The sequence below is a fragment of the Megalopta genalis genome, chromosome 2, assembly GCF_051020955.1.
Source record: "Megalopta genalis isolate 19385.01 chromosome 2, iyMegGena1_principal, whole genome shotgun sequence".
NCBI lineage: Eukaryota > Metazoa > Arthropoda > Insecta > Hymenoptera > Halictidae > Megalopta > Megalopta genalis.
This window is the reverse complement of record NC_135014.1, coordinates 33051845-33076476: the sequence shown is the minus strand read 5'-3', so window position 1 is coordinate 33076476 and position 24632 is coordinate 33051845. Positions and strand designations below refer to the sequence as shown.

Here is a 24632-nt window from a genome sequence, read left to right as displayed (position 1 = left end):
TTTGTCCTCGCCTCCGTGACGAACGGGTGGCGAACATTCACGATGCTCTGCGGAGCCCTTAACGGGGGGAAGTTGATCGGGGCCATCTTCGAGGCTGTGTTCTGCTGTTCCAAAGCCTTCCTAGCCACCGCGAACGCAGTGTTATCGTTCTGCGAAGTCGGTCTGGAATGATGGGTATTGGAGGCCGCGTGGTTCTCTCTGTGCAAGCTTGGCACCGGCGTCTGGTTCACGAATCTCGACGGCAAGTTGTTCATGGCCGTGTTGTTCCTCGACTTGTAGTCCTGGTTGTTAATGGACGAATCCTTGCTGTAATCGGGCTGCATCTGATAGTTCTTCATCTTTGAGTCGATTTCACTGGGATACTTCTTCGTGGAGTAATCTTTGGACTTCACTGGAATCTCGTGAGAAACGTTGCCACCGACACAGGTCGTAGTCACGCTTCTCACGCTACCGAACTTGACGCTGGATTGATTCGTGGTCACGATCGATGAACTCTTTGATAACTGTTGATCGGTCGACTTTATGGACTCGTTAGTGCCGCTGTTCTTCTTCAGAGGCTGATTTATCCTACTCGCGGCGACTGTTGCACCCGGTGCAGTAGCGATCGTGTTCAGAGTGGTGTCTTTGTTCCCTATTACGGTGTTCACCGTTCGAACAGATAGCTTAGAAAGTCTAGTTTTGTTCCCTACGTGATCGAGCTTCGAACCACTTTTACTCTTGTCCGACACTTGGTTGGTCACCGATAAGATTTTCGTATCTGTATTGTTGTTCTGATTCTTGGACAGCATACTATTGTGGGATTTGCAGTTGATTGTGACAGCTGGCAGGAGCAAAGCGCTGGCTCACTTTTTGGTCATGATTTTCAGATATTCCAAAGCGTTTTGAGCGGCACTAGCTTGAGCGTCTTTACTAGTAAAACCACAACCATAGCAAACTGCTACTGGAAGTGTGGACAGTTGCACAAGGCACTGGCATTTACCTGGAATAGTAAATAAAATGATCTCTTTAAGCTCCCATTTAAAAGAAAAGTACAGTGCCATTTTAATCAATCGATGTGTCTGTTCGAGCAGTAGTGCTTGATTTCAAAGTCGACTTGAACTTTCAAAGTGGAAATAAATATGTAGAATCACTTGCTGACTACTTGTTAAAGATCCTGACACCGAATAAGCTAAATGTACAATCAATTCCAAGGCAAATTTAGTGACCTAGATATGATTTTCTTTGAAGGTCATTCAATATCAATCACAATCGTTCAAACTTTTCCTCCACAGAACATATCCGAAACTTTCCTACATTTATAAACATTAACAATAATTCCATATCTATCTAAAGTTATTGAGGAAATTTACAGACACCCCAATGATATCAATTTTAAGTGCACACAACCATCGATAGTGATTCATCGCAAAAAGTATTTGCAGACATCCTGTATAATTCCGTTCGAAACAAAAAATATTCTATTTTAAATATTTTGCTAATAAACAAATAGCTCAAGAAACATCATCTGCATAGATTGTTTAAAATGAGTCACTCTATAAAATAAAAATATTGATTATTATCTATTATTATCTTTTTAATTACATCGATTATTTAATTTAAACAATATATAAAGTATTATTATTTATTCAAATTGTGTATATCATAAAGATTTCTGATTGGAGAGGAGGAAAGATAAATTTATAAAATTGAAGATATTATCAAACATTACTGAATACTTGTATTTGTACATTTTATGATAACAGCGGTTACAGGTCACACATTTAGTTTTATTGTAATTGGAAAACATGTGGTTGCTCTCTTACATGAGTAAGACATATGGGAAAATTCTGTGTTACTAGAAAGAACTCACAAAAACCATGTCTGTAATCAAATCTGCTAAAAGTGAATTACGTAAAAAAGTGAAAGTTATTCTTGACCAACTTAGTTCTGAAGAACAAAATAGACAATCAAGGAAAGTATTTGAGAAAGTAAGTATATAAAAACATAACTAACTTATTATAGTAAGCAGAAGAAGGTTATGTTACATGCTATTACTTTTTGAATGAACTTATTACTAAAGAAAAAACGATTCTACATACTTCAGCTATGTGCTATGCCACAATTTCAACAAAGTAGGAGGGTCTCATTATTCCTAAGTACACAACATGAAATCAATACATTACCCATATTGAAGCATCTTTTTGAAACAAAAAGGGAAGTATTTGTACCTACATATAAAGGGAAAAAAATGGAAATGGTCAAATTGCTTTCGATGGAAGAGTACGAAAATTTACCACTAACTAAATGGAATATCAAACAACCAGACTTTGATGAAACTAAAGAAAGTGCTTTAAAAAATGGTAAGTAATTTATATTTTATAAGATTATTAAGTAATCTCAAGTCTTAGTCTTTAAATAGTCTTTAAATACAATGTAAAAAAATATTATAAAAATTCCGTTCTAACTCTTCAAATAATATTACTATAAAACATTAGAGTTATGAAAACATTATATATATCTAATTATAAAAGTAACATTTTATTATAGGTGGTTTGGATTTGATAATTCTACCTGGTGTTGCATTTACTATTAATGGTAAGTTAAAAAAATAAATAATAAATGTTCTGTTAAAAAATTAGTTTATATTTTTTTGTGCGTTTTAGGGAAACGTTTAGGACATGGAATGGGTTATTATGATTCATTTTTAAATACGTATTTCAAAAAACACAAAAAACCACACTTAATTGCAGTGGCATTTAATGAACAAATACGGGACGATATACCGACGACAGAACACGATGTTCTTGTAGATCTTGTGCTTACAGAAAAATAAGTATATTTTATTAATATAATATTAATTGATAATAACTTACCGCTGATAGACTTTTCTTCAATATCAACATAAGTTACTTCGAATTGCTGCTCGGAAGCTATCTCTTGCAAAAATTGTACCAAATTTACATCACCATCATTTAAACATGTATTCTGTAACAGATAAATATAACAAAGAGAATATAATATGATGAAAAAGAAGACAACGTCTACATGTTTTTAATAAAGTTCAATTTCATTACACACCTGTAGTTCAAATAGTTTAACACCAGTTGATGACTTCAGACTTTTATGAAATTGTGAAACTTTAAGGCTATGAATAGTTGTTAATGTTGAAATTTTGCTACCTTTCAGATCTGCATAACGGGCATTCACATTTGCATTTCTTTGTAAAACCTATAACGGACAATATATTTAAAAGCTTAATTATATGCTTATCATTGGAGATGATTCACCAATGACTGCACTTATATTAAGAGTAAAATGAAGTGGAAATGATCCAAGCGTGTTTACTGTTAATTAACATGTGTTGCTGTACAAGTATGTCTTAGCATAAATACATATAACACATACATATTACACAATTTATATCCTCAACAAATTATCCGTTATAGATTAATGGTGATCAGAAAGGTAGCTTATACCTCGTAATACTGCTTACAGTGCCAAATCACTTCCACTTCACTAAGCATACACACACATACACTAAAACTGTACACATACAAGTACACAAAAGCATATTAACCTTTTCGCTATTCAATAAAAAGGAACAAAACAGTGAGATTCCGGATACCTTGCCTGTATGTCATGCGAGCAAAACAGCAAAAGGGGTAACCCTATAAGAACTGAAATTCAGAATCTTATGCTGAAATCATTACGGATATTATGCCAACACAGTAGTGGTTGTTCAAATTCGAAATCCGCGTCAAAAAATGCATCCAAAGCATGGTAAGAAATTGTATCATAATTAGTAAACTATGTTTGTGGCTAACACACACAATTGCTTCGATGTATGCGTTAGTAGTCTCGAAACAGTTAAGTGATTATTCTTTTTTATACATAGAATATTTAAATTTTTGAATGCTGAGTGGATGAACAATTAAAAACATAATATATATACTTTTGTTTACTTGAAGCAGGAAAAATTATGTTTACGTGAAAGTATATTTAATAGAAGAATAAGAATTATTCTTACCTCATCCTCATCTAGATTAGGATTTTCAGAATTCACATCATGTAGAGCTCGCCACATTTTATGAGCTGCATGCCTCTTCGCAACTTTTTTACTTTTTCCTTGACCAACTTCATGGTACTTCAAAATAGAACAAACAATAGTGAACTGTCTTTCATGTGGCAGACCTTCTTCATTTTCCATAGCATATTTCGGTGGAGGCCAGTGACGTGACATACACATTTCTTGCAGTGCACCAATTGGATTTGTGATTATTTTTTCCTCTCCATACTCGGATAACTCTTGTAAATTTTCAGAACTACATAAATTGAATAAACTGAATTATTGATTTATTCAAATATATATACATGTAATCATAAAACTTACTCTGGTACATTATTTGCGAGTGGAGAATCTGGTGTCTCACTATTTAGTCTACACAACTTGTCCAACACAGCCCGTGCGGCTGCATGTTTGGCCTCCTTCTTTGACTTTCCAGTCCCCATTGCTGAAACAATTGGATCTGCTTCAATCAATCAATACTTATCATTCACTACTTGAATGGAATTCAAATTAAGTAAGCAACTAATGGCATAATAGCCTAATTAATAAGTAAACAGTTGCTTACATTTCTGTGTATTTATTTTCAGATTATGTATCATTTAAACTAAATTTATAAATTAATGATAATTAACCCTGCAAGTGCACACCAAAATCATTTAATTGTAAATAAGAAACTTTTTTTAACTTCTCTTAGACAATTGAATCTTGTAGCACTGAACTATATATATTTCAGTATTTCAAGTTTTCAAAAAATTTTTAAAGAAATCCCACTATGACATTTTATAATTTGAGAAGATAGTGTGTTTTTGTAGAGTTAAGGTATATTAACTAATAATATCATCAAAATTAGATACAAACCAACAATATCAGCAACAGTGACACGGTAACGAAAAATAGGCTCGTGGATAGCACCTTCTACTTGTATTAGCTCATACTTTGGTGTTGTGCCCCTACGAGAAAGCAATTCCTGAAGAATAGAAACTGGTGTTTTACTGTTCAATGATTTCATCTCCAATTGAGCAGCCTCACTTAATGGAAGCTTTTCCACCATTAAACTATGTAATGTCATTCGGACTCTGCCACGTCGGTTAACATTATTTGGGTGGTTAAGAACTCCGCTTCCAATGCTCATTGCATTAGGCCCAACCTGTTGTGGTTGATGTATTTCCTCCATTTTTGTAATCTACAGATGAAAATGTGTTTTACCTTCATTAAATAATACAATTAAACATATGAACACATTGTAATTTATATAAGTTGCAATAAATTTTATAAATGTAAATTACAACATATTGTTATTATCAAGTTGTTAAGTATCAACCAATTATAAGCATAATGTAAAGTGAAAAATATTAATAAAAAAAGACTTAAAAACACTAACTCCAAAAGAAAATAATGATTCACTAAAATGCTTGTAAATTTTTCTAAACAATTTTTGTTTATAATCCCATAGAAAAAATTATTGATCACTAAATGCGTTAATTCACGTGATAAAGCCAATTTTCAAACACTGTGTTTACGAATATACGAAGTTTCTAATGATTTGACAAATCATGCTACTAAACAGAATATCCATGAGCTCGTGGAATCAACATGACAAAAAATTTGATTTTATGCTGATGTTGTTCAATATTCAGTCAGAATAATAAGGTCATACTATTATTCCAGTTAAGTAGTTATTGACGAACATAAGCTGTATACAGTATAAAAGGGTACGAAAACCGGCTGGCAGCCATGATTGTTATAAAATTCATTGATTAATTCTAGTATGTGGAGCATAGAAAGTATAGAAATAAAATATAAAGGTTAAGTCTTATTAACATTCGAATGAGAATAGAGCGAGTGATGACTTTCATCACTGACAGAGTTATATTTAAAATGATGATAAAGGCGCACAGATCAACCGGTCACAGTATCGTCCGCTACACGAAATCAAAAAAAGTCACTACCTTTACTCACAATTTTCAAACTTTCTGTGTGATTAAGCTGGCTCCTTAACAGGCCAATTCCTATGCGAAAAGCGAATCCCGCTTTTTGTGATCGATCCAAGTCTCACAAAAAGCTTGATCCGTTTGACGACAGAAAAATGGTTTGCTGGCTACCGGAGAATCTTCCTCGTTTCTGGCCCTGCCGCAGTATGCGATGTGAACAATTTTTATAGACGTAAAAGTACGCGCATCTTTCTGCGCAGGTGCATTAGTGGCGGTTTCACGGAAACAAATGCTGGATCTTTAAATTTGAAAATTTGATATAGAACTATTTTATTTAGATTACAAAATAATACTGTAAATTTGAGCTATTCTCATCGTTGATTAATTCAAATAGTTTGGTCTATAGAACAGGCATTAAGATACAAAAATGAGTATTCTGTACTATTAAATGATTCTTTTCAATTTTCTTACTGATAATTCGTTGAAATTTTCATATACATCACAAAGTGGATTGATTTTGAACTTATCTTCATCAATTTTATGCATACACATGTACATAAAGCAAGTTGCATTACTTTTAAATAACGTGTAACGTATAACGTACTTTTAAATAAATGAATATATATATACGTAAGTTAACAATGAAATAAATAACATCAAGTAATATTGTCTTTACAGAGGAAGAAGTATAGACCCTACGATTGTTAGTTAATTAATTATCTAATAAAAGCTGGAATTTTTAGTTTACATAAATATATATATATATATCCATAAATTTAATTTATATTGAATCTGGCGCCATTCCGAAGAATGTCGCCATTTTTAATTTTAACAATTGTTTCTTGGCAACACCGGATGTTAGGGTATTTCGCATTTGTATACCACCTGAAATCATTTCCGGTTGTTGCCCGCTGAAACGGCCCAAAGATTGTACGCCATACGCCATTATTGCATAGTGACGCTACGGCGTATTATTCCATACGTTTCTTTGGATTTTTGCTACTTTTCAACACATTTATACATATCTGAAATTCTACAATGAGTGACATTGAGGTAATCTTTACACTTTTCTTCAAAAATAAATTTTTTAACTAAAATTTTGTGGCGCAATACTTTTGTAACGACATGCGGCTGTCCACAGCCATTATTGATCCATCAACGTTTAACTACATATTTCGTATATGTTACGACCTAAAGTACTTTATATCAATTTTCAGTACTTCATAAATTGTATATTTAATTGTAAAAATATTTGTACTTTCGTTTTTGTACTATAATTTATTGTATGTTAGAAATTAACTATTTTAGTAATTGAAAGGTTAAGCTTATTCTGACTGAGTTTTCGGTGTTTAGAAAAAAGTTGAATATCGTTCTATGCATATTGCAATAAATTATTTTTTAAAAATATGTATATATGAACGCATGTTTCTTCATGATATTGATAAAATGACTATTGTTTCTTCTTTCTTTATAATGGTATTATCATATTACGAATCTCTTTCACTTACTGGATACCTATAAAGAGTGTGTTAAGAGACGAAATTCTTATCAATTCATGAAGTAAAATGAATGTAAATTTATAATAATTCTGTTTGTAGCGAAGTGGTAGCCGTAGTGCAAGTCCTAGACGACCAAGAACAGCGGATGGAGGTTTAAGAGACTCGCGTTCACATTCAAGATCTCGCAAATCTCGTGAACGTAAAGAATCCCATAGGCCAGTAAAAGAATATTCAAGATCAAGAAGTCGCTCTGTGTCAAGGGGAAGAAAGTCGTATCGCAGCAGCAAATATGCTAGTGCAGGTCATCGTGGTAGTAGTCGCAGTCGCAGTCGTTCTCCTTATAGGGGTGGGCGATACTCTCGTAGCAGATCACGTTCCTACTCTCGCTCCCGTTATTCCCGGGAACGTGACAGGAACATTTACCGTTCACACTCTCGTAGTCCAATGTCATCTAGACGAAGACACGTTGGTAACAGGGACAATCCATGTCCTTCTCGATGCTTAGGTGTATTTGGACTTTCTATTTTCACGACTGAACAGCAAATACATCACATATTTTCAAAATATGGACCTGTTGAACGAGTACAAGTTGTAATTGATGCTAAGGTACTTAAATATCAAATTATAAATTTGATACTTACTTGTTATATATGTTTTTCTAAGAAAACAAGAGAAACATTAAGTAATAATAAAACCCCATAATAATTTAACAAGGGGAATAGTAAATAGTTCCAGAGATTTAGAACATTCATGAATTAAGTTTATGTTGAATGTTAAAGGCCTCTGGTTACATGTTCTATTAATTTTATCATTATAAAGAATAGGATAATTAATAATTAGTATGGTAGTAATATATACGCGCGAGTATAGATAAAAAATAATATATGAGTATCTTTTTTTTTTAGACTGGACGTTCTAGAGGATTCTGCTTTGTATATTTTGAATCATCTGAAGATGCAAAAGTAGCCAAAGAACAATGCACGGGAATGGAAATTGATGGCCGAAGAATAAGAGTAGATTTTTCAATCACGCAACGAGCTCACACACCCACGCCTGGAATTTATATGGGAAAACCTACACACCTACATGATAGAGGATGGGATGGGCCTAGGCGTAGAGAGTTAGTTGATTTTTCTTCAATTCTTCTTGTAGCAATACAATTTGTAAAAAAAGTAGTAGAAAAATGTTCATATTATTATGTTTAATTATAGCAGCAGTTACAGGGGAAGCTATCGACGTTCACCAAGTCCGTACTACAGTCGCCGACGTTCACGCTACGACAGATCCAGATCGCGCTCGTATTCACCACGTAAGTTTATTTCTTTTTCTTCGGCACCGCCTAATATAAGCAGTCTACATGGATATGTGTCTCCTTTGAAATAACATTTATGTTTTCAAGCCATACAATTAACTCTCCTTATTTAGGAAAATACAGTACCAAAAACTCATTGATTTGATATTGTATAATTCGCCAAAATTTACAATACCAACCATGCATAAAAGTTTTAATTTTTTATAATTCTGTTTAATAATACAATTCTGAAGTAAATCACATTGAGTGCAGTTAAATTACATGTATTAATGTTACGTAAATTCTAAATGATATGTTTGCCAAAATCATTATGAAGATATAATAATAAATTCAACAACTCTCTATTATAATGAGATGGAAAATTGTTTACTTTCGATACATGTATTTTGTACTCAAGTGCTTTTATAAACAAGGACTTTTTATATGTGAATGAAAAAGAAATCCACGAGATTATATTCCATAAGAACATATCATTTTTAATACTATTCTTCATTCATCATTAAGTTTGTCCACTGAAGTGTGCATGAATGTTTCTCATATATGCATTAGATATAAACGATGAAAATCAATCAAGATGACATGCAAGAGAATGTGAAACGAAAGACATTGTATTCAATATTCTGTTATACTCGCACAATATTATGAACAATTACATATACCCACATATGATACTAAATAGTACTTATTCTGAATTCGAAATACCATAATATAAATATTTGTGAACTCAATCGTTAATAAAAGTAATTCTTAATCTGGATTCATATTTTCGTAGACCGCTTATATTTAGTTCAAACATGATGTTTAAGTACAAATAAGTAGTTAAATTAGCAAGAATGGAAGACAGGAGCATCAAGAAATGCATCCAATAAATCGTACGGTAGTAACTAAGTGTAACCCATATAACCTGGGTCAAACAATCATAGTTTTTGTTGCTTAATGAATTTCAGGTCGGTATTAAGTGACACGAGTGTGATGCGAGAGGCCAGGTGTTTGGGAGACCATTTGTGTGACTTGACCCTTTGACCTCAAATTTCTTCTAACAATACTGTACCGGGTCAAAAATGCAAAAACTACATTCTCACTACTGTTCTTACCTTACCTAATTCTGCATCATATGCAATTAATATATGGCATTTAAATTACGATATTGTACAATATCAATTAATGAGATAACATAATAATATGCAAAGGAGTGTAGCATATTCTTTACATGAAAACAGTAAGGTTAGAATGGATTCGGAAACCTTATTTTCATAATATTTCTACCATTTCCTAATAGTTTTATGAAGATAAGGTTTACGTTATTGTAACCATAATGACTATAAATGTGAAGGTTGGAATATAATTGAGTTTCTATTTTCCTTTGACAATTTTATTATAAAGTTGTATTCCAGCCATTTGAACATAAAATATCGCTTTAAAAATTACGTGAATTTGGAAAATGTGGTATTCCTTAATGTTGTTTATATGCAAAAAGAAACAGAGATATATAAAAGTAAAGGAAAACGAAACACATTACACACAGAAAAGAACGAAAAAAAAAAACAAAAATAAAATTAGGAAGTAGAAGTAAGTTCTCTAACCTGTTTGTTTGTTTATAAGGTTTTGAATCAAGAGGTATTGGATGATAGAGGGAAGTTTGAAGTTTCACTCTGAAAAAATGAAAGTTTTGAAAAGTCGAAGACAAGATATCTGAAGATGTTTGTCTTGCTCGAATTTCGAAGATCCAAAGGTTTTTCGCGCTTGTGACAAAGAATATGATCCGAATCGCATTCATTTCCGGCTGAGAAGTCTCAAGCCTAGAAGAACTGCAAGCACTCTGTAAAAAGCAAGCCTCAAGACAGTAAGAAATCGTTGATCGTCAGGCCCCCGACCTGGGACAAGCCAGTGGTTGGGGGTGAAACTGGCCGAACGTTTCAGAAAATGTTCAAGAAGCATCGAAATCTTTTATAAGTAGGGAAGAGCGTAAGGTGCTCCAAGGTTTATACCGATCATATTCTTTATCAGTTGGTTTAGTTACATGGTATATTCGTAATTAGGTGTTATAAAATAAATAAACGTATATACCTTTACCCTTATTCCCTCCACCATCCCAAAACCTCCTGCATCCTTTAAAGAGTGATGTCCTATTGTTTTCATTTTGTATAGGATTAAGCAGCGATAATTCATATTGAAACAGCTAATAAACCGTGTTTTTAATAGAAATGATTAATTATTTCGAACTTATTTTGCGTTATAAGGAAATTAAAATAACTTAAGTAAAAGTTGATGAAATATTTTAAATACAGCATCAATTTTCTAATATCATTGTTTGTACAATTATAATGAAATGTTTATACAAAATTTAATTTTATGCCCTCATTGATTTTTGATGAACTAACAATTTTAATTATTTATAGTGCAACATATTTTTTTAATGTTTGTAACGTTAATGAAAGACTTTTTTAATCAAATGGATTAAACAATTTTTATGTAGTTCGTTTTTTCAAAATGTTTGAACAATTGCAGTTCGTATTCTTCATGAAAATGAATCCGGTTATATTCAGCTACTCTCATAGAAATGGGGACTTATTAGTTCTTGTATGTGTACATATTGAAACACCATCCGCGCGAATAAAAGTCGCGAAAACATGGAATACTTCGACGTTGGTTTATTCTTAAAAGTGTATTTAATCACTATAATAACAGTGAATTCTAATGCTGCTTCTATTAAAGAACCTCATGAAAGTCAAATTCTGACACAAGGATTATACAATGCCAGTGATAACGTAGTTATTTTAAATGTGACTAATTTTAAGTCGTCTGTTTACGGGGACAATAAAGGATGGTTAGTCGAATTTTACAATAGTTGGTGCGGCTTTTGTTTTCGATTTGCACCTTTGTGGAAAGCTTTTGCAAATGACGTTTACGGTAAATATAATAACCGTTCTCAAACATAAGTTTATAAAGTATCTAATGATAAATATTTAATATTTGTGTACAAAATCATATATATGTTGCTTTAAAAAGTTACTCAAATTCTTATGTATTTATTAATTGACGATTCCTAGATATCTAATGATTTGAGACAAAATTGCGTATTTAATACAGCCATGATGCACATATATATATATGTTAGAATGCAGAATAGAGTTTCTTATTTCATTTTTGTCGTAATTAATTTCTTAATACTTCTTTGTCTTTCGGTTTCGTAAAATACACTATTTGAAATGAACATTTGTGTAAATATCTGTTCTGTATACATAGCGTGACTCTTTTTTTATCCGTATCAGTTTTGTTTACTTGTGGATAGGGTTATTATGGGTCATTATACATATTACCATAAATTTTTATTATTTTATCGACTATTAAATAAATAGTTTTTAAATAATTATTTATTATTACTTTATTTATGTGTTAAATGAGCAATATGTTATGTACATTATGTTAATTAAAGTATGCAAAATTAAACATATGTTACAAGTATCTTATTTTAGTTGGTCTTTTTAGCATGGAAAGATATTGTGGTAGTAGCTGCAATAGATTGTGCAGATGATGGTAACAACCCAATCTGTCGTGAATATGAAATTATGCATTATCCGATGCTTAAATATTTTTCTGTCAATGCACATAAATCATCAATGGGATTGGTGATGGAAAAGTATGATAGCGTTGATGAACTAAGACACAGTTTAATTAATTTGTTAGAAAATGAACAACAAGAAGGGCGTGGTATTTCATGGCCAAATATTGCACCATACAGGTATGTTAATACATATATCTTTAAATCTATATTCATGGTTTTAAAATTCATTCTTTGTTTAATGTCGCAGAAATTATGAAATTACAAATATTTGGACAACTGTACCACATACTACGAAGTACTTTTTCTTACTCTTTGAGAAAACAGATTCACATTTAGGAACTGAAGCTATATTAGACATGCATAAAATGCCAATATTACAGATAAGACGAGTTACATCTGAAAATGAAATATTATGTGAGACTAACAAAATTACCAATTTTCCAAGTTTAATAGTTTTTTCTCGTAATGAGACACAGAAGTCTCTTAAAATCAGAGTACCTACAAGAGAGGGCACATATAATACTATTATGCAATATATGATTTCCAAGGGAGAAAATATTAATGAACAAAGTCTTACAAAAATTTATTCGACAGAGATAAATCATAAATCAACAAGTACTCCTACTCCAAAGCAATCACAGGAAACAGAAAAACCAAAAAGTACAGAGATAACTGGTGATTATATGTATCAATTGGATTTAGAGAACACTTTGAAATATTCCATCAGTCATGAAATTCCACTACATAAAATAATAAATGGGGAGAAAATGGATGCACTAAAAAAGTATTTAGATCTGTTAGCTGATTTTTTCCCACTAAGATATGACAATATCTTCCTAGAAACGGTTCGTGACATTATAAAAAGGAGAGATAATATATCTGGTGAAGAGTTTAGTCAAATAATAAAATCTACTGAAGAAGAGATGTCGCCTGTATACTCTGGGCCTGCAGAGTGGGTTGGTTGTAAAGGAAGCAAAGAAGGTTATCGTGGTTATACTTGTGGTCTTTGGACAATGTTTCATATGTTAACAGTTAACTATGCTATTGAAAATAGAGATGCTAAACATGAACCAAGAAGGGTATTAGAAGTCATGCACGGATATATAAAACATTTTTTTGGATGTGCTGATTGCTCTCAGCATTTCATTGAAATGGCTACAAGAAATAAAATGTTTGAGGTATCTAATATGACTGATAGTATTTTATGGTTATGGTCTGCTCACAATGAAGTAAATGCAAGATTATCGGGTGATGATACAGAAGATCCAAAACATAAAAAGATACAGTATCCTGCAATAGAGCAGTGTTCAAATTGTAGATACGAGAATGGTACTTGGAATGAATATAATGTTTTACATTATCTCAGAAGAAAATATAGTTTTGTAGGAATAAATAATTATGGTTCATCTAACGTACGTAAAAATAATGATGAGAAAATGAAAATAAGACAAGAAAGACTAGTATTAAATAAATATGTGACTAGTAAAAAACTTGGTTGGGACTTCACAATTTTTGATATAAGTATCTGTGTTGTCTTATATACTGCATCTACTGTCATACTTATATTAGTCTGTATAAAATTTGCAGTTAAACGAACTTATAAGAAAAAATCATATGTTAGTTTACTTGGTAGAGTATGACTTATTTTTCATTGTTAAAATTTGTAAAATTAAAGAAATAAGTGAGAAAATTAATAGAAAAATAATTCAGGTGGCTATGTTTATATACTGTACATATTTTATTATTTTTTGCCAAATTAGTTTTCATAAGAACGTATATTTAATGATACATAAACGTCTCAATTGGTTTTTTTATACCTGTTGTTAACTAAACTTATGACAGACATCGTAGTTACATGCATTCTTTGATACATTACTGTATATCTGAAGTTCTTAAAGAAACAACTGAGACAATTATTTAAGTTTAATGTATAAAATTTTATAATGTGACTTATCATTTTTGTAATAAAATAAGTTTTTTATAGTGGTATATTAATTAGTCACAAATATGCAGCTGCAAATTCTGATATAGATATTATTACATTTTAGTCATCTTTAAGTTCAAATCAAAATTATTTAGAGATCGATTGTTAGATTTATCATATAGACACATTGAATAATATGTGAACTTCCAGACTAGTCTTTATCAATGTACAATTATGTTATATCATTCATTTAAATAATTCTCAATGTATATGAGCTTGAGAACTCATAGATACGTTTACAAGCTTTTATTATATGTAAATATTGAACTCTCTTACTTTTCTATTAAACATATATCCTTTACAATATTCACCAACGTTTATATCACTTGTTTAATGAAGATCTAAATAATTTTGTAAATAAAAATAATAATAACAATCTATAGCATAATGTAGCAGTTCGTTTGTATCCTAATTTTTGTCTATAGAATATGTCGAAATCATAAAGAAATAATAAAAAAACCTTTAACAAACATGATCTTGTCATTCAGAAATTTTAAGAACTTAACAGATTTTTTAAAACTATCATGTACAGAGTTTTCCAATAGATTGGGTTTGTGACAATACATTCTTTATATCTGCATTTATCATGTTTTACCCGCGTAGACAAAATTTAATCATGACATAAATTGCCCATATTATATTACAATGAATTATAATAAAAACACTCCATCTCTTATTATTAATGGCATTTTATATATAGTTATAATCATTATTATATATCAAAATGAACTCAAAATTTGTTAAATCTAAGTATGTCTTATTTTAAAATATATCCCGTAATTTTTACTGGAAAATCCTGTATATTTCTGTATGTATACAATTTATATTTATTTATTTTTAAGGCTTGAAAAATACCATGAGCTTGTTGTATCCCATATTATACCATTATGTGGTAATTGAGATGCTATATAAGGAAGTATCCATGTTAGATACCATCGTTCACCAAGTACTTCCTTTATATTTTGTTTTAGTCCCAGATTATATATATGAACCTTTTTATTGCTTTCATTAGCAACATTGCCATTGATGACTAAATGAAAGTGATAAATGCACAAAACTCCAGTATACAACATTCCTATAGTAGATACAATATATAATATTAAATAAAATTGGTCTATAGAGCCATCAAATCCAAAAACAAATATTGCTAATGGAAAAACAATTTTTATAATTGACATGGGAAACTCAAAGTGTATCCTATTCCAAATAAAAATGTTATTAAAACAAAAACTATATGTTGTTGCTATGAATAAGTACAAAAGAAACATGATAAAGTATCGATGGTTGTAATGACCAATGCAGCATCCTGTAAAAATGCAATGATGGTCCCTTTTTAAAATACAAATATCACATGTTGGGCAGTGCCATGATCGTGGAGGAGCAAATGTTTCACAAGAAGCACACAGCCTCCAGCCTTCTTTAGTATTTGCAGCACTTATTGGCATAATGTCTCTTCTAGTACTAGTATCACAAAAAACTATATATGTGAAATTTCCAACAATGTTCACCATGATGAAATTTCCAAGGAGAAAATTTAACGTGTACGGTAATGATCCAAAACCATACACAGCCGGTAATACCACCCATAATTCAAACCAATATATCAGAGGTACAATGGTTAAGATAAATATCATCGATAAGAAATCGCTTAAAGTTCGTGGCCATATCTTTTTTCTCATAATCATTTTGAATAACTTTCTGTATTTTCGTGGAACACGTGATTTTACTCAGCCGAAACAATCGTCTTTCATCCATGTAGATATATCCGTTTCTCAAGAGTTTCTGTTTAACCTGAAATGCATCTATGCACCATTTGTTATTTTATTTTCCTCCTACTTCTTAATATTCTCGTGTATATTATTTAGTGGTTTTATGAATCATGTACTCACGAGTTATTTGAATGAAATCATTGTTTTATGTTGTATGTACGTAAAGGTATATAGGTACATTATTCCTTCTTCAACGTTATGTTCAGCTGAATATGCCGGATACATCAGAATTCTATATTTGATCCTTTCTTATCAGAAAAATTTAACAACTACAGAATATTTTGAGAATGTAGAAATGTTGAGTAAACTTTCTTGCATCTATATCATGCAAAGAAGCTTATTTATTTTTGTAAATATATATAGAGAGAGTAGATATGTAATTATATATTGCCGCTCTTGTCACAATTGGATATATAAAATCCGATACAAATATCCGGGTGAAGCTGGCTCATAATAGTAACTAACATTAATGAAACACATAGCTCAAAAAATTGCTTTTTAGTTGCCAATAATTACTAACCAATTAGTTTTAATTGTTCATTTATCCTTTTCGAGAAATATCCAAAAAACTTTTTGAGATTCCTAGTGATTTTTATGAGAATTCTGAAATAATACATAAAACGTAGTGTATGACCTACCAAAGAATTGCTCTTTTCATCTAACCAATTGCTCACCCTTTCACAGGCGACAAATTTATCAATAAATAATGAATTTTCAATAAATAAATATATAAGGAACTAGGAGCACGTGCCATTCATGACTGCCAAACATCAATTGACATAAATACTCAAAAAATTGCTCTAACTCAATGTGTGATGTCTTAAACAAATGCTCTTTAATTGTTCATTGTTGATGTGTAATTGCTTTTAATTGTCCCTTCGTAGTTTCTCAGAAATTTTCAGAAACTTCCTCGTGGCAACTAGGGACTTTCATGAGAAGCTGATGACTTTTAATAACACGAAATTTTTGAAATACAGTCGTACCTCACCATAATAAGCAATTCTGCTTCATCATAGTAACCATTATTATCCCCACCATTTTAATATGCATCAAGGCCCGGGCAGTTGCTTTAGAAGGAGAACGGGAGGTGATCGAGAGACAGAACGAAACCAGCGGGTTTTATGAGTTTGTCCACACGGGCGAGAAATCTAGTCCGTCTCACTTTACCGTGCTTGCGGTCTCACTCTTTTCGCGCACCCATACGTCTGGTGCTCCATCTAAAACACATGGCGCGATATTCAACTTGTACTTTTCACCCAGTAGGATTCTCGACCACACAAACTAGAGCATATTTACAAATATCTTAAAACGGTGACCATCTCTACAATTATTAAAATTTTCGAAAACCCGTAAGCTACATTTTAAATAAAACTTTCTAGTTTATGAATTTACAAAATTTTGTTAATTCAGCCATCCCAATACTTGTGAACTGTGACGGGCAGCAATCAGTGTTCTACTCTACAAGAAGGATTTTCGAAAGCAACGAATAATTTCGCAATTTTATATGATTTTTACTATTAAAAATTTGAAAAACGAAGTTGAAACTTACAATCATATCCCCTTAAAAAGACTACATATTTAATATTAGTTAGTATGGTGAGTCAGCTTCACACAGGTGATACGAAGTATAGAAATAGCGCCATTAGACATAGTGAAAAAACGTTGAAACTAGTAGACAAATTATCGGCTGCAAATAATTTTTGTGTAATTTTAAGTATATTTCCAAAACTATGTTTACCCTGTCGGTAATATAGTACATTTTTAAACGCAAATGATTCTTGCTGAATTTTATATTGTATCTTATGGCAAAAGCAGTGAGAATCATCCGTCCTCTTTATTTGCAATAATAAATAAGCTTTATTTGCATGATATAGTTGGCGTGGAACTTCTTGAGGTCAAAATCGTGCGAAGGTGGAACCAAATGTCTTGTATTCCTTTAATTTATGAGGCCCGGCGTGCATGCGCAAGTTATGTATAAATACATAGCTGAAAGCCGAAGCGTGAATATGGATGCGACACTCTTGTATTCTCATACTCTCCTTGCTATAGTCAGAGTTTAGCGCGCGCTTTCTGGATTCTATGACTAGTATATCTTCCATAATTTTGAATAACTAAGACAATATGCAAAGTACTGAAGAATTTCCATTCCCTTTTCCACCATATTCTATACAAAATCAATTCATGAAAGAATTATACAAATGTCTGGAAAATGGCAGTTTAGGAATTTTTGAAAGTCCGACAGGTACAGGTAAATCTATGTCAATTATTTGTGGTGCATTGAAATGGCTAATTGATCATGAAAAATCTGAGAGGGATCAATTAAAGACTGCAATTTCTGACCTCGACAAGAAAATACATGATCATTCTAATGCTTCTGATGACTGGTTGTTTGTACAAACTGAACAAATGCAATTGAACACTGAGAGACAAACAATTCAAAGAAAACTAAACAGTATTCTTCAGTATGACCGCAAAAAAGATTCAATCAAGGAAACAGCGAAAAGTGCCAAGGGTACCAAAAAATTACACAATCATATAAAAACTGATAGCACAAAACAAGAAGAAAAAGCAATCAGCGAGTTGCCAGTAGAAGAAGTGAATGCACAAGAAGAAAATATTCAAGAAGAACTAATTTTAGAAGATATAGTTCAGCATTCAGATAATTCTGAAAGTGAAGAGGATGAAGAAGACATCTATGAAAATATTAAAATCTTTTTTTGTTCAAGAACTCATTCTCAACTTTCACAATTCATAGGAGAACTAAAGAAAAGTCCTTATTCAGAAATTGTATCTGTTGTTACATTGGCATCCAGGTAACTTTCTTATGAACTTCTTCTATACGAGATGTGTTAGCTCATATTTATTTTTATGTATAATTTTAGGCAAAATTATTGTGTTAACAAGAATATTAGAAGATTGAAACATTTGAATCTAATAAATGAGAATTGTTTACAGTTGCAAAAGAAGAAGACAACTGTTAAAGATGAAAAGGATCTGAAAAGAAAGAAAATCATGACTAGTTGTCCATTTTTACCAGGTAATCAAGACTTACTGATAGGGGAAGTTATAACACAAATCCAGGATGTTGAAGATATTGCACAGAAAGGAGAAAATATTAAAACTTGTGCATATTATGCATCAAGAAAGGCAATCCCACATAGTCAGCTTATATTAATTCCATATAATTCTATATTACATAAAAACACTAGAATTAGTTCTGGAATCAAATTAAAAGGAAACATATTAATAATTGATGAGGCCCACAATTTACTTGATGCTATTGAAAAAATGCATAGTGTCATGATTACAGGTAGAAATATATTGCACTGTTATAGCCAACTTTCACAATACCAAAAAAGGTATTAAACAAAATCTGTTTAAATAATAATAATTAATATTATTGTTATTTAATCTATTACGTTTTAGGTTCCAAGCATTGTTTTCTGCTAAAAGTGTTTTAAGCTTAAGTCAATTAAGCTTTTACCTGAAAAAGCTTCTAACTATCTTTGGTGCCACTACAAAGTCAAATCCTAGTGACATTCTTAATATAGAAACAACTGCAAAGTTATACAAAGTTGAAGAGTTTGAGTTGATAACAGAAATTGATAATGTAAATATATTTGAATTGTTGAAATTCATTAAGAATTCTCGATTGACTCATAAACTTCAAGGTTTCATGGAACAATATGGAGATCAAGTGAAAATCCAACAGAATCGCACAAAAACATCTGGAGTAACACAATTTTTAAATACTATTAAAACCAAAAATTTAGAACAAAATGCAACTGACACTATTACTGGTACAGTGTGCGAAGAAGAATCAAATAATCCATTAATATCACTTGTAAGTTTTATCGAATGCTTACAAAGTAATTGTAGCGATGGACGAATATTTGTTGTTCCTGGTCCAACTATTGGTCAAAGTACTATAAAATTTTTATTATTAAATCCAGCAGCCTATTTTCATGATATTGGTATGTATATAAGTTTAAATGTTATTATTGTTTAAATTAGTTTATAGAAATTTAATACTCAGTTATTCATAGTACGTGATGCCAAAGCTGTAGTATTGGCTGGTGGGACAATGGCACCAATGGATGAATTTACAGAGCAATTATTTATAGCAGCAGGTGCTGCACCTGAGAGAATTGTAACATTCTCATGTGATCATGTAATTCCTCAAGAAAACATAACATGTAGTATTGTAACATGTGGTCCAACTGGCATTGAATTTGAATTCAATTTCAAAAATCGACAAAATACGAAGCTGGTGTGTATTTAATGAAAATTATTATGTTGCCATAAATTTTTATTTATGATATATCTTATACCTTCAATATTTCAGTTAGATGAACTTGGAAGGGCATTGGTAAATATATGTAATGTTGTACCTGCTGGGATTGTAGTATTTTTACCTTCCTATAATTTTGAAGAATTACTGTACAAACATTTAGAAAAATCTGGTATTGTAGCAAAAATTTCTTTAAAAAAATGTATTTTTCGAGAGCCTAAATCAACTTCTCAGGTATTTCGTTCGTTTATTTTAGGATCAAATACTTTCTACAAATTCATATAATTCATAAATTTTTCAGGTAAACGAAATTTTGGATCAATATGCACAACGCATTAAAACGCCACAAAGCCCACAAAATGGGTCACTATTATTTAGTGTAGTAGGTGGTAAGCTAAGCGAAGGTTTAAATTTTTCTGATGATTTGGGTAGATGTGTTATATTAGTAGGAATGCCATACCCAAATATTAAATCAATAGAACTACAAGAGAAAATGAAATATTTAAACGAAAACGTTGTATGTATACATCTTCTTACAGAAATATATAATGTAAGTCAGTTAAAAATCCTTATTTTCTTATGTTCATTAGAATTCAGATGCTGGACAAAGTTTTTATGAAAATGCTTGCATGAAAGCTGTAAATCAATGTATTGGACGAGCTATTCGACATATTAATGATTATTCAACGGTTGTACTATTTGACAAACGATACTCTAAAAAAACTAAAGCACTTCCACATTGGATTCAACGCACAGTAATAATTCATAGTACCTTTGGTAGCATGATCAGTGTTATAGCTAAATTTTTTACTAAGAAGCGAAATAAATTCATTAAAAATAGTTAGATTTCAAATTTAAACAACTTATAAAATATTACGATTTATATTATAATATACAAATTTACTACATAAAATTTGCAAGTTGTACATTAAACTTGTATATTAAGTCGTGACAATAAACTTGTCCAGGATACAATATGCAACATGGAAAATGTGACTGAAAAAAATTCATTACATATGGTTTTCAGTAATACTTTCAATTTAGAAGATTAAAATTTTACAATTTACATATAGTTTTAAGTAATATACTCACATAATGTATTGCATTAGGATAATTTTGTGGTTGAATAGTAAAACCACAATATTTTTTATAGTGGACTCCTCGTTTTCCTAAAATAAATTTTAATTTTTTCGGCGCAGTAATTTTTGTCCACGATTTTTCAGAACATATTCCTTCTTCGTTTCCATTTTCAAAATCTCCACCATTTTCTTCCTGCAAAAAAACAAATATAAATTTGTAAAATTGAAAATATTTTGGCATTTACAATGTTGAAACATCGTTAATAATTATATTTACTTCTTCGAACGAATCAGAAATAAATGAAATCTCTGGTATACTGGGTGGTATACGACCTCCGGTATAAAACTGTACACCACATTGATCAGAGTAGACTTCTAAGGTACTACATGTATATATATAATTAAAATAATAGTAGTATATTAATAGTGTAACATTAACAATTTTATTAATCTGTACCGTCCACTTTTCACATGCCATGCCTTTGCAACAAACAAACTTCCAGATTGTCCATTTCTTGTAATACAAAGATTGTGATCGTAACCTTCCCCCGGCGGTACCTAAATATAGCCAAGTATTTTCAGCGTTTCTAAAATGTAATAATATTTAACACTCTTATACCTTTTCCATGTATTGTCCCAAAATTCTTGGAATTCTGAAATCCATCGAAGTTCCACCTACCCCATGTATTGCACCTGTTGGAACAGGATCTGTATAATCCGAAAATGTCCATCGATCACAATTGAATAATATTTTATGTTTTTTTAATTCTACTTCTCCTGCATCCTATGAAGTACTTGATATGAATTAATAATTTAAGTAAATATCACATTTTAAAATAGATGACTACTTACATGCCCAGCTAGATTAAACATTGAACCATGTGATAAATTTATTATTGTTGGCTTAGATGTTGTTGCCCTCATACATATGTCCAACTTGTTATCTGTAGTTAATTTAAATCTTATTGTAGTTAACACTGCACCTGGATAGCCTTCCTCTCCATCTGGGCTTAAATAGCTCATGACAACTGAACATCCAGCAATATATGAGTCCCAAACCTTACGACCAAATCCATTTGCCTAGAGAATGTGTGTATAACAGTTAAATCAGAAAATATATAATAATACAAGATGTTTAAAATTAATTTACCCCTCCATGTAAATGATGTTTTCCATTGAAATCATTTTTTGTTAACTGATAATCTCTACCTCTAATAGTAATATGTCCATCTTTTATTCGATTTGCACATCTTCCTAGTATACATCCAATAAATGGATTCGTTATAGGATTCATGTACTCTTTGAAATTCAGATGTAGATTACTAACAGATATTAATATGACTTAATTATTTGAAATACATGAAATCAGACCTTTTAAATCATCAAATCCAATAACGACGTCAGCAGAGTGTCCATACTTATCTGGACACTTCAACGATACAATTGTAGCACCCCAAGTAATAATGATAACTTCCATGCGATTAGCATTTCTAATAGTATATGATTTTACTATTTTTGGTATAGAGTCAGTAAACACTTGATTTTCATCATTATCTGATTATTTTTAATTTGTATTTAACATAAATTATCTTTTTTATGCTATAACAATGTACAATCAAACAACCTACCGACCCAGATTTCTCCAAATATTCCTTCTGTAATTGTTACATTTTTGCAATTGCACCCATGAACATCCATGTTCATTAATAAATTAGAAAAATGAATTTGAAACGATGTTATTTAACAAAATGTTCATAGTATTGAAAGTAGTACAATAATTTTCATATCTAAAATATAGTATATTTTTGTCCTTTTTCTAGCTTAAACAACGGAGTCATTTGTTTTTTAGATATGTACGTAATTGGATATAAAAACATGGAATATGTATTTATTACTACCAAACGTATGAAAGAAAAAATTTAATTTTTTTTCTGCTGTTATTTGAAATGATTTATTAATAATAATAAAGCACCACCTACAATCTGTGATGCTTGAATGTTACAATAATTGTAATAATTAATATAATATATATTCCAGTTACTATTTATAATTTATATAATTAATATTTATAGAATAATGTACAATGCTTGGAAAAATACATGAATTTTTAGTGCAAATTAGACACCGCATCGATACGTTTCCCGTTCAGTTTTTTGTTCATTACATTTAAACGTGTCGAGTAAAAAATCGAAGACGATATTCGTTATTGCATTTCTTTAACGTATTTACTTCTTTTAAATTTTGCATACTATAAATTGAATATTTGATGCCTGCTTTCCCATATTATTCTATTTCTTGTATTCATAATTATTGATGGTCGTGCAGTGCCCAATATCCTGTTTGGCAAACTATATTTACCACAGAAAATTCTCTGAAATCCCTATCTCATTGTACAATGGTTTTAAGTTATATTACACAAAATTTTTTTTTCAAGCTTTGGGTTCTGCATTTCATTACTTTTTAAGGCGCACACCAAAGCAGTCATTTGTTACTTAAATACATGTGGAACACATTGCACTTAGCTTATTAGTAATACTCTTACAACTACAGAGTAATTCAAAATTTAAATAAATTGTCAGTGATTATGGGTTTACGGGTTGCAGTACATTCTACGTCCTCTTAATTCATATATTACAAAAAAATACTGACAAAACTTAATTTCACACACAAATACCAAATAATTGAATAACTGCAATAACTCCATAATACAAATTCTTTTCAGATATCATTCAGTAAAATTATTTAGAATATTATACAACAGAGAAACGTAGAAAATGGAGGAGATATTGCAGCAAATACTTTTGTGTACATTGAAAGCACACATGTTTCACAATTATCATCTTGGTCATAAGTGTTATTGTATAAATTACTAATTTGTAAGCAGCATGCAGTATTATTGTAATTTCAATAAGGAAATATTTACAATTCCAATTTATACTAAAAGAAACATGTTCAGAACAGCAATATTTGGTCTTACACAATTTCAAAATAAAATAGTTCTAATAAACCAATTCTTACTTATTTAAAAAATATTTAGTCTATGTATATGTAAATCAAATCATTTAGTAGATAGGTTTTTAAATGTTTGCACTTTATATTACATGTCAATGATCACTCTTACAATTATTCTGAACATAGTTTCTTAGAAAATTGTATC

General features: G+C 30.9%; 6 protein-coding genes across 26 annotated transcripts; 3 read left to right on the top strand and 3 right to left on the bottom strand.

Annotated features, from left to right (window-relative positions):
• Nucleotides 1-609: 609 nt before the first annotated feature.
• LOC117225395 (protein Loquacious) lies at nucleotides 610-6206 on the bottom strand. Of its 13 annotated transcripts, none has more exons than XM_033478927.2 (7): nucleotides 6005-6202; nucleotides 4904-5228; nucleotides 4370-4505; nucleotides 4007-4319; nucleotides 3058-3207; nucleotides 2853-2964; nucleotides 610-979 (listed from the first exon to the last, which is right to left on the bottom strand). In XM_033478927.2, exons 2-7 carry the CDS (start codon nucleotides 5217-5219, stop codon nucleotides 843-845), a joined length of 1164 nt encoding a protein of 387 aa, XP_033334818.2. In that variant the 5' UTR covers nucleotides 5220-5228; nucleotides 6005-6202; the 3' UTR covers nucleotides 610-842. The 13 variants fall into 13 exon arrangements, with proteins under 13 accessions (XP_033334818.2, XP_033334821.2, XP_033334820.2 ...); XM_033478930.2 differs by having other exon boundaries at nucleotides 4007-4301; nucleotides 4370-4490; XM_033478929.2 differs by having other exon boundaries at nucleotides 4007-4301; nucleotides 6005-6201.
• Nucleotides 6207-6869: 663 nt separating this feature from the next.
• tra2 (transformer 2) lies at nucleotides 6870-10992 on the top strand. 6 transcript variants are annotated; one of them, XM_076519225.1, is made up of 5 exons: nucleotides 6870-7029; nucleotides 7575-8081; nucleotides 8381-8595; nucleotides 8690-8784; nucleotides 10390-10992. In XM_076519225.1, exons 1-5 carry the CDS (start codon nucleotides 7015-7017, stop codon nucleotides 10413-10415), a joined length of 858 nt encoding a protein of 285 aa, XP_076375340.1. In that variant the 5' UTR covers nucleotides 6870-7014; the 3' UTR covers nucleotides 10416-10992. The 6 variants fall into 6 exon arrangements, with proteins under 6 accessions (XP_076375340.1, XP_076375341.1, XP_033335136.1 ...); XM_076519226.1 differs by having other exon boundaries at nucleotides 9735-10992; XM_033479245.2 differs by having other exon boundaries at nucleotides 8687-8784.
• A 152-nt stretch (nucleotides 10993-11144) lies between these two features.
• On the top strand, nucleotides 11145-14341 carry LOC117225563 (sulfhydryl oxidase 1). 2 transcript variants are annotated; one of them, XM_033479236.2, is made up of 3 exons: nucleotides 11145-11697; nucleotides 12277-12529; nucleotides 12600-14341. In XM_033479236.2, the coding sequence occupies exons 1-3, from the start codon at nucleotides 11418-11420 to the stop codon at nucleotides 13990-13992; spliced, it is 1926 nt and encodes a 641-aa protein (XP_033335127.2). In that variant the 5' UTR covers nucleotides 11145-11417; the 3' UTR covers nucleotides 13993-14341. The 2 variants fall into 2 exon arrangements, with proteins under 2 accessions (XP_033335127.2, XP_076375311.1); XM_076519196.1 differs by lacking the exon at nucleotides 11145-11697 and adding an exon at nucleotides 11741-12008.
• On the bottom strand, nucleotides 14068-17222 carry LOC117225565 (putative palmitoyltransferase ZDHHC24). 3 transcript variants are annotated; one of them, XM_033479241.2, is made up of 3 exons: nucleotides 17089-17222; nucleotides 16226-16708; nucleotides 14068-16138 (listed from the first exon to the last, which is right to left on the bottom strand). In XM_033479241.2, the coding sequence occupies exon 3, from the start codon at nucleotides 16019-16021 to the stop codon at nucleotides 15164-15166; it is 858 nt and encodes a 285-aa protein (XP_033335132.1). In that variant the 5' UTR covers nucleotides 16022-16138; nucleotides 16226-16708; nucleotides 17089-17222; the 3' UTR covers nucleotides 14068-15163. The 3 variants fall into 3 exon arrangements, with proteins under 3 accessions (XP_033335132.1, XP_033335131.1, XP_033335133.1); XM_033479240.2 differs by lacking the exon at nucleotides 17089-17222 and adding an exon at nucleotides 16780-16919; XM_033479242.2 differs by lacking the exon at nucleotides 17089-17222 and having other exon boundaries at nucleotides 14068-16127; nucleotides 16226-16659.
• Nucleotides 17223-17595: 373 nt separating this feature from the next.
• LOC117225562 (ATP-dependent DNA helicase DDX11) lies at nucleotides 17596-21598 on the top strand. Its single transcript, XM_033479235.2, has 7 exons — nucleotides 17596-18918; nucleotides 18988-19464; nucleotides 19532-20079; nucleotides 20152-20375; nucleotides 20451-20630; nucleotides 20698-20913; nucleotides 20987-21598. Exons 1-7 carry the CDS (start codon nucleotides 18227-18229, stop codon nucleotides 21239-21241), a joined length of 2592 nt encoding a protein of 863 aa, XP_033335126.2. The 5' UTR covers nucleotides 17596-18226; the 3' UTR covers nucleotides 21242-21598.
• LOC117225564 (galactose mutarotase) lies at nucleotides 21260-24509 on the bottom strand. Its single transcript, XM_033479238.2, has 9 exons — nucleotides 23104-24509; nucleotides 22847-23029; nucleotides 22626-22774; nucleotides 22328-22555; nucleotides 22095-22259; nucleotides 21933-22033; nucleotides 21753-21858; nucleotides 21489-21668; nucleotides 21260-21392 (listed from the first exon to the last, which is right to left on the bottom strand). The coding sequence occupies exons 1-9, from the start codon at nucleotides 23177-23179 to the stop codon at nucleotides 21300-21302; spliced, it is 1281 nt and encodes a 426-aa protein (XP_033335129.2). The 5' UTR covers nucleotides 23180-24509; the 3' UTR covers nucleotides 21260-21299.
• Between the last annotated feature and the right edge of the window lie 123 nt (nucleotides 24510-24632).

Bases quoted from the DNA above. Each gene is read 5' to 3' on its own strand.
- LOC117225395 (XM_033478924.2), bottom strand. From the start codon at position 5,219: ATGGAGGAAATACATCAACCACAACAGGTTGGGCCTAATGCAATGAGC. The intron at 4,320-4,369 runs GTAAGTTTTATG...TCAATAATTCAG, and splicing joins CTCGCAAATAATGTACCAGA to TTTATTCAATTTATGTAGTT. The intron at 2,965-3,057 runs GTGTGTAATGAA...TATCTGTTACAG, and splicing joins TTAAACTATTTGAACTACAG to AATACATGTTTAAATGATGG.
- tra2 (XM_033479243.2), top strand. The intron at 8,082-8,380 runs GTACTTAAATAT...TTTTTTTTTTAG, and splicing joins AAGTTGTAATTGATGCTAAG to ACTGGACGTTCTAGAGGATT. The intron at 8,596-8,686 runs GTTAGTTGATTT...GTTTAATTATAG, and splicing joins GATGGGCCTAGGCGTAGAGA to CAGCAGTTACAGGGGAAGCT.
- LOC117225563 (XM_033479236.2), top strand. From the start codon at position 11,418: ATGGAATACTTCGACGTTGGTTTATTCTTAAAAGTGTATTTAATCACT. The intron at 11,698-12,276 runs GTAAATATAATA...TGGTCTTTTTAG, and splicing joins TTTTGCAAATGACGTTTACG to CATGGAAAGATATTGTGGTA. The intron at 12,530-12,599 runs GTATGTTAATAC...TTAATGTCGCAG, and splicing joins CCAAATATTGCACCATACAG to AAATTATGAAATTACAAATA.
- LOC117225565 (XM_033479241.2), bottom strand. From the start codon at position 16,021: ATGATTATGAGAAAAAAGATATGGCCACGAACTTTAAGCGATTTCTTA.
- LOC117225562 (XM_033479235.2), top strand. From the start codon at position 18,227: ATGCAAAGTACTGAAGAATTTCCATTCCCTTTTCCACCATATTCTATA. The intron at 20,080-20,151 runs GTATGTATATAA...AGTTATTCATAG, and splicing joins AGCCTATTTTCATGATATTG to TACGTGATGCCAAAGCTGTA. The intron at 20,376-20,450 runs GTGTGTATTTAA...TCAATATTTCAG, and splicing joins ATCGACAAAATACGAAGCTG to TTAGATGAACTTGGAAGGGC.
- LOC117225564 (XM_033479238.2), bottom strand. From the start codon at position 23,179: ATGAACATGGATGTTCATGGGTGCAATTGCAAAAATGTAACAATTACA. The intron at 22,556-22,625 runs GTAAATTAATTT...CACATTCTCTAG, and splicing joins AACATCATTTACATGGAGGG to GCAAATGGATTTGGTCGTAA. The intron at 21,859-21,932 runs GTACAGATTAAT...ATATACATGTAG, and splicing joins TGGCATGTGAAAAGTGGACG to TACCTTAGAAGTCTACTCTG.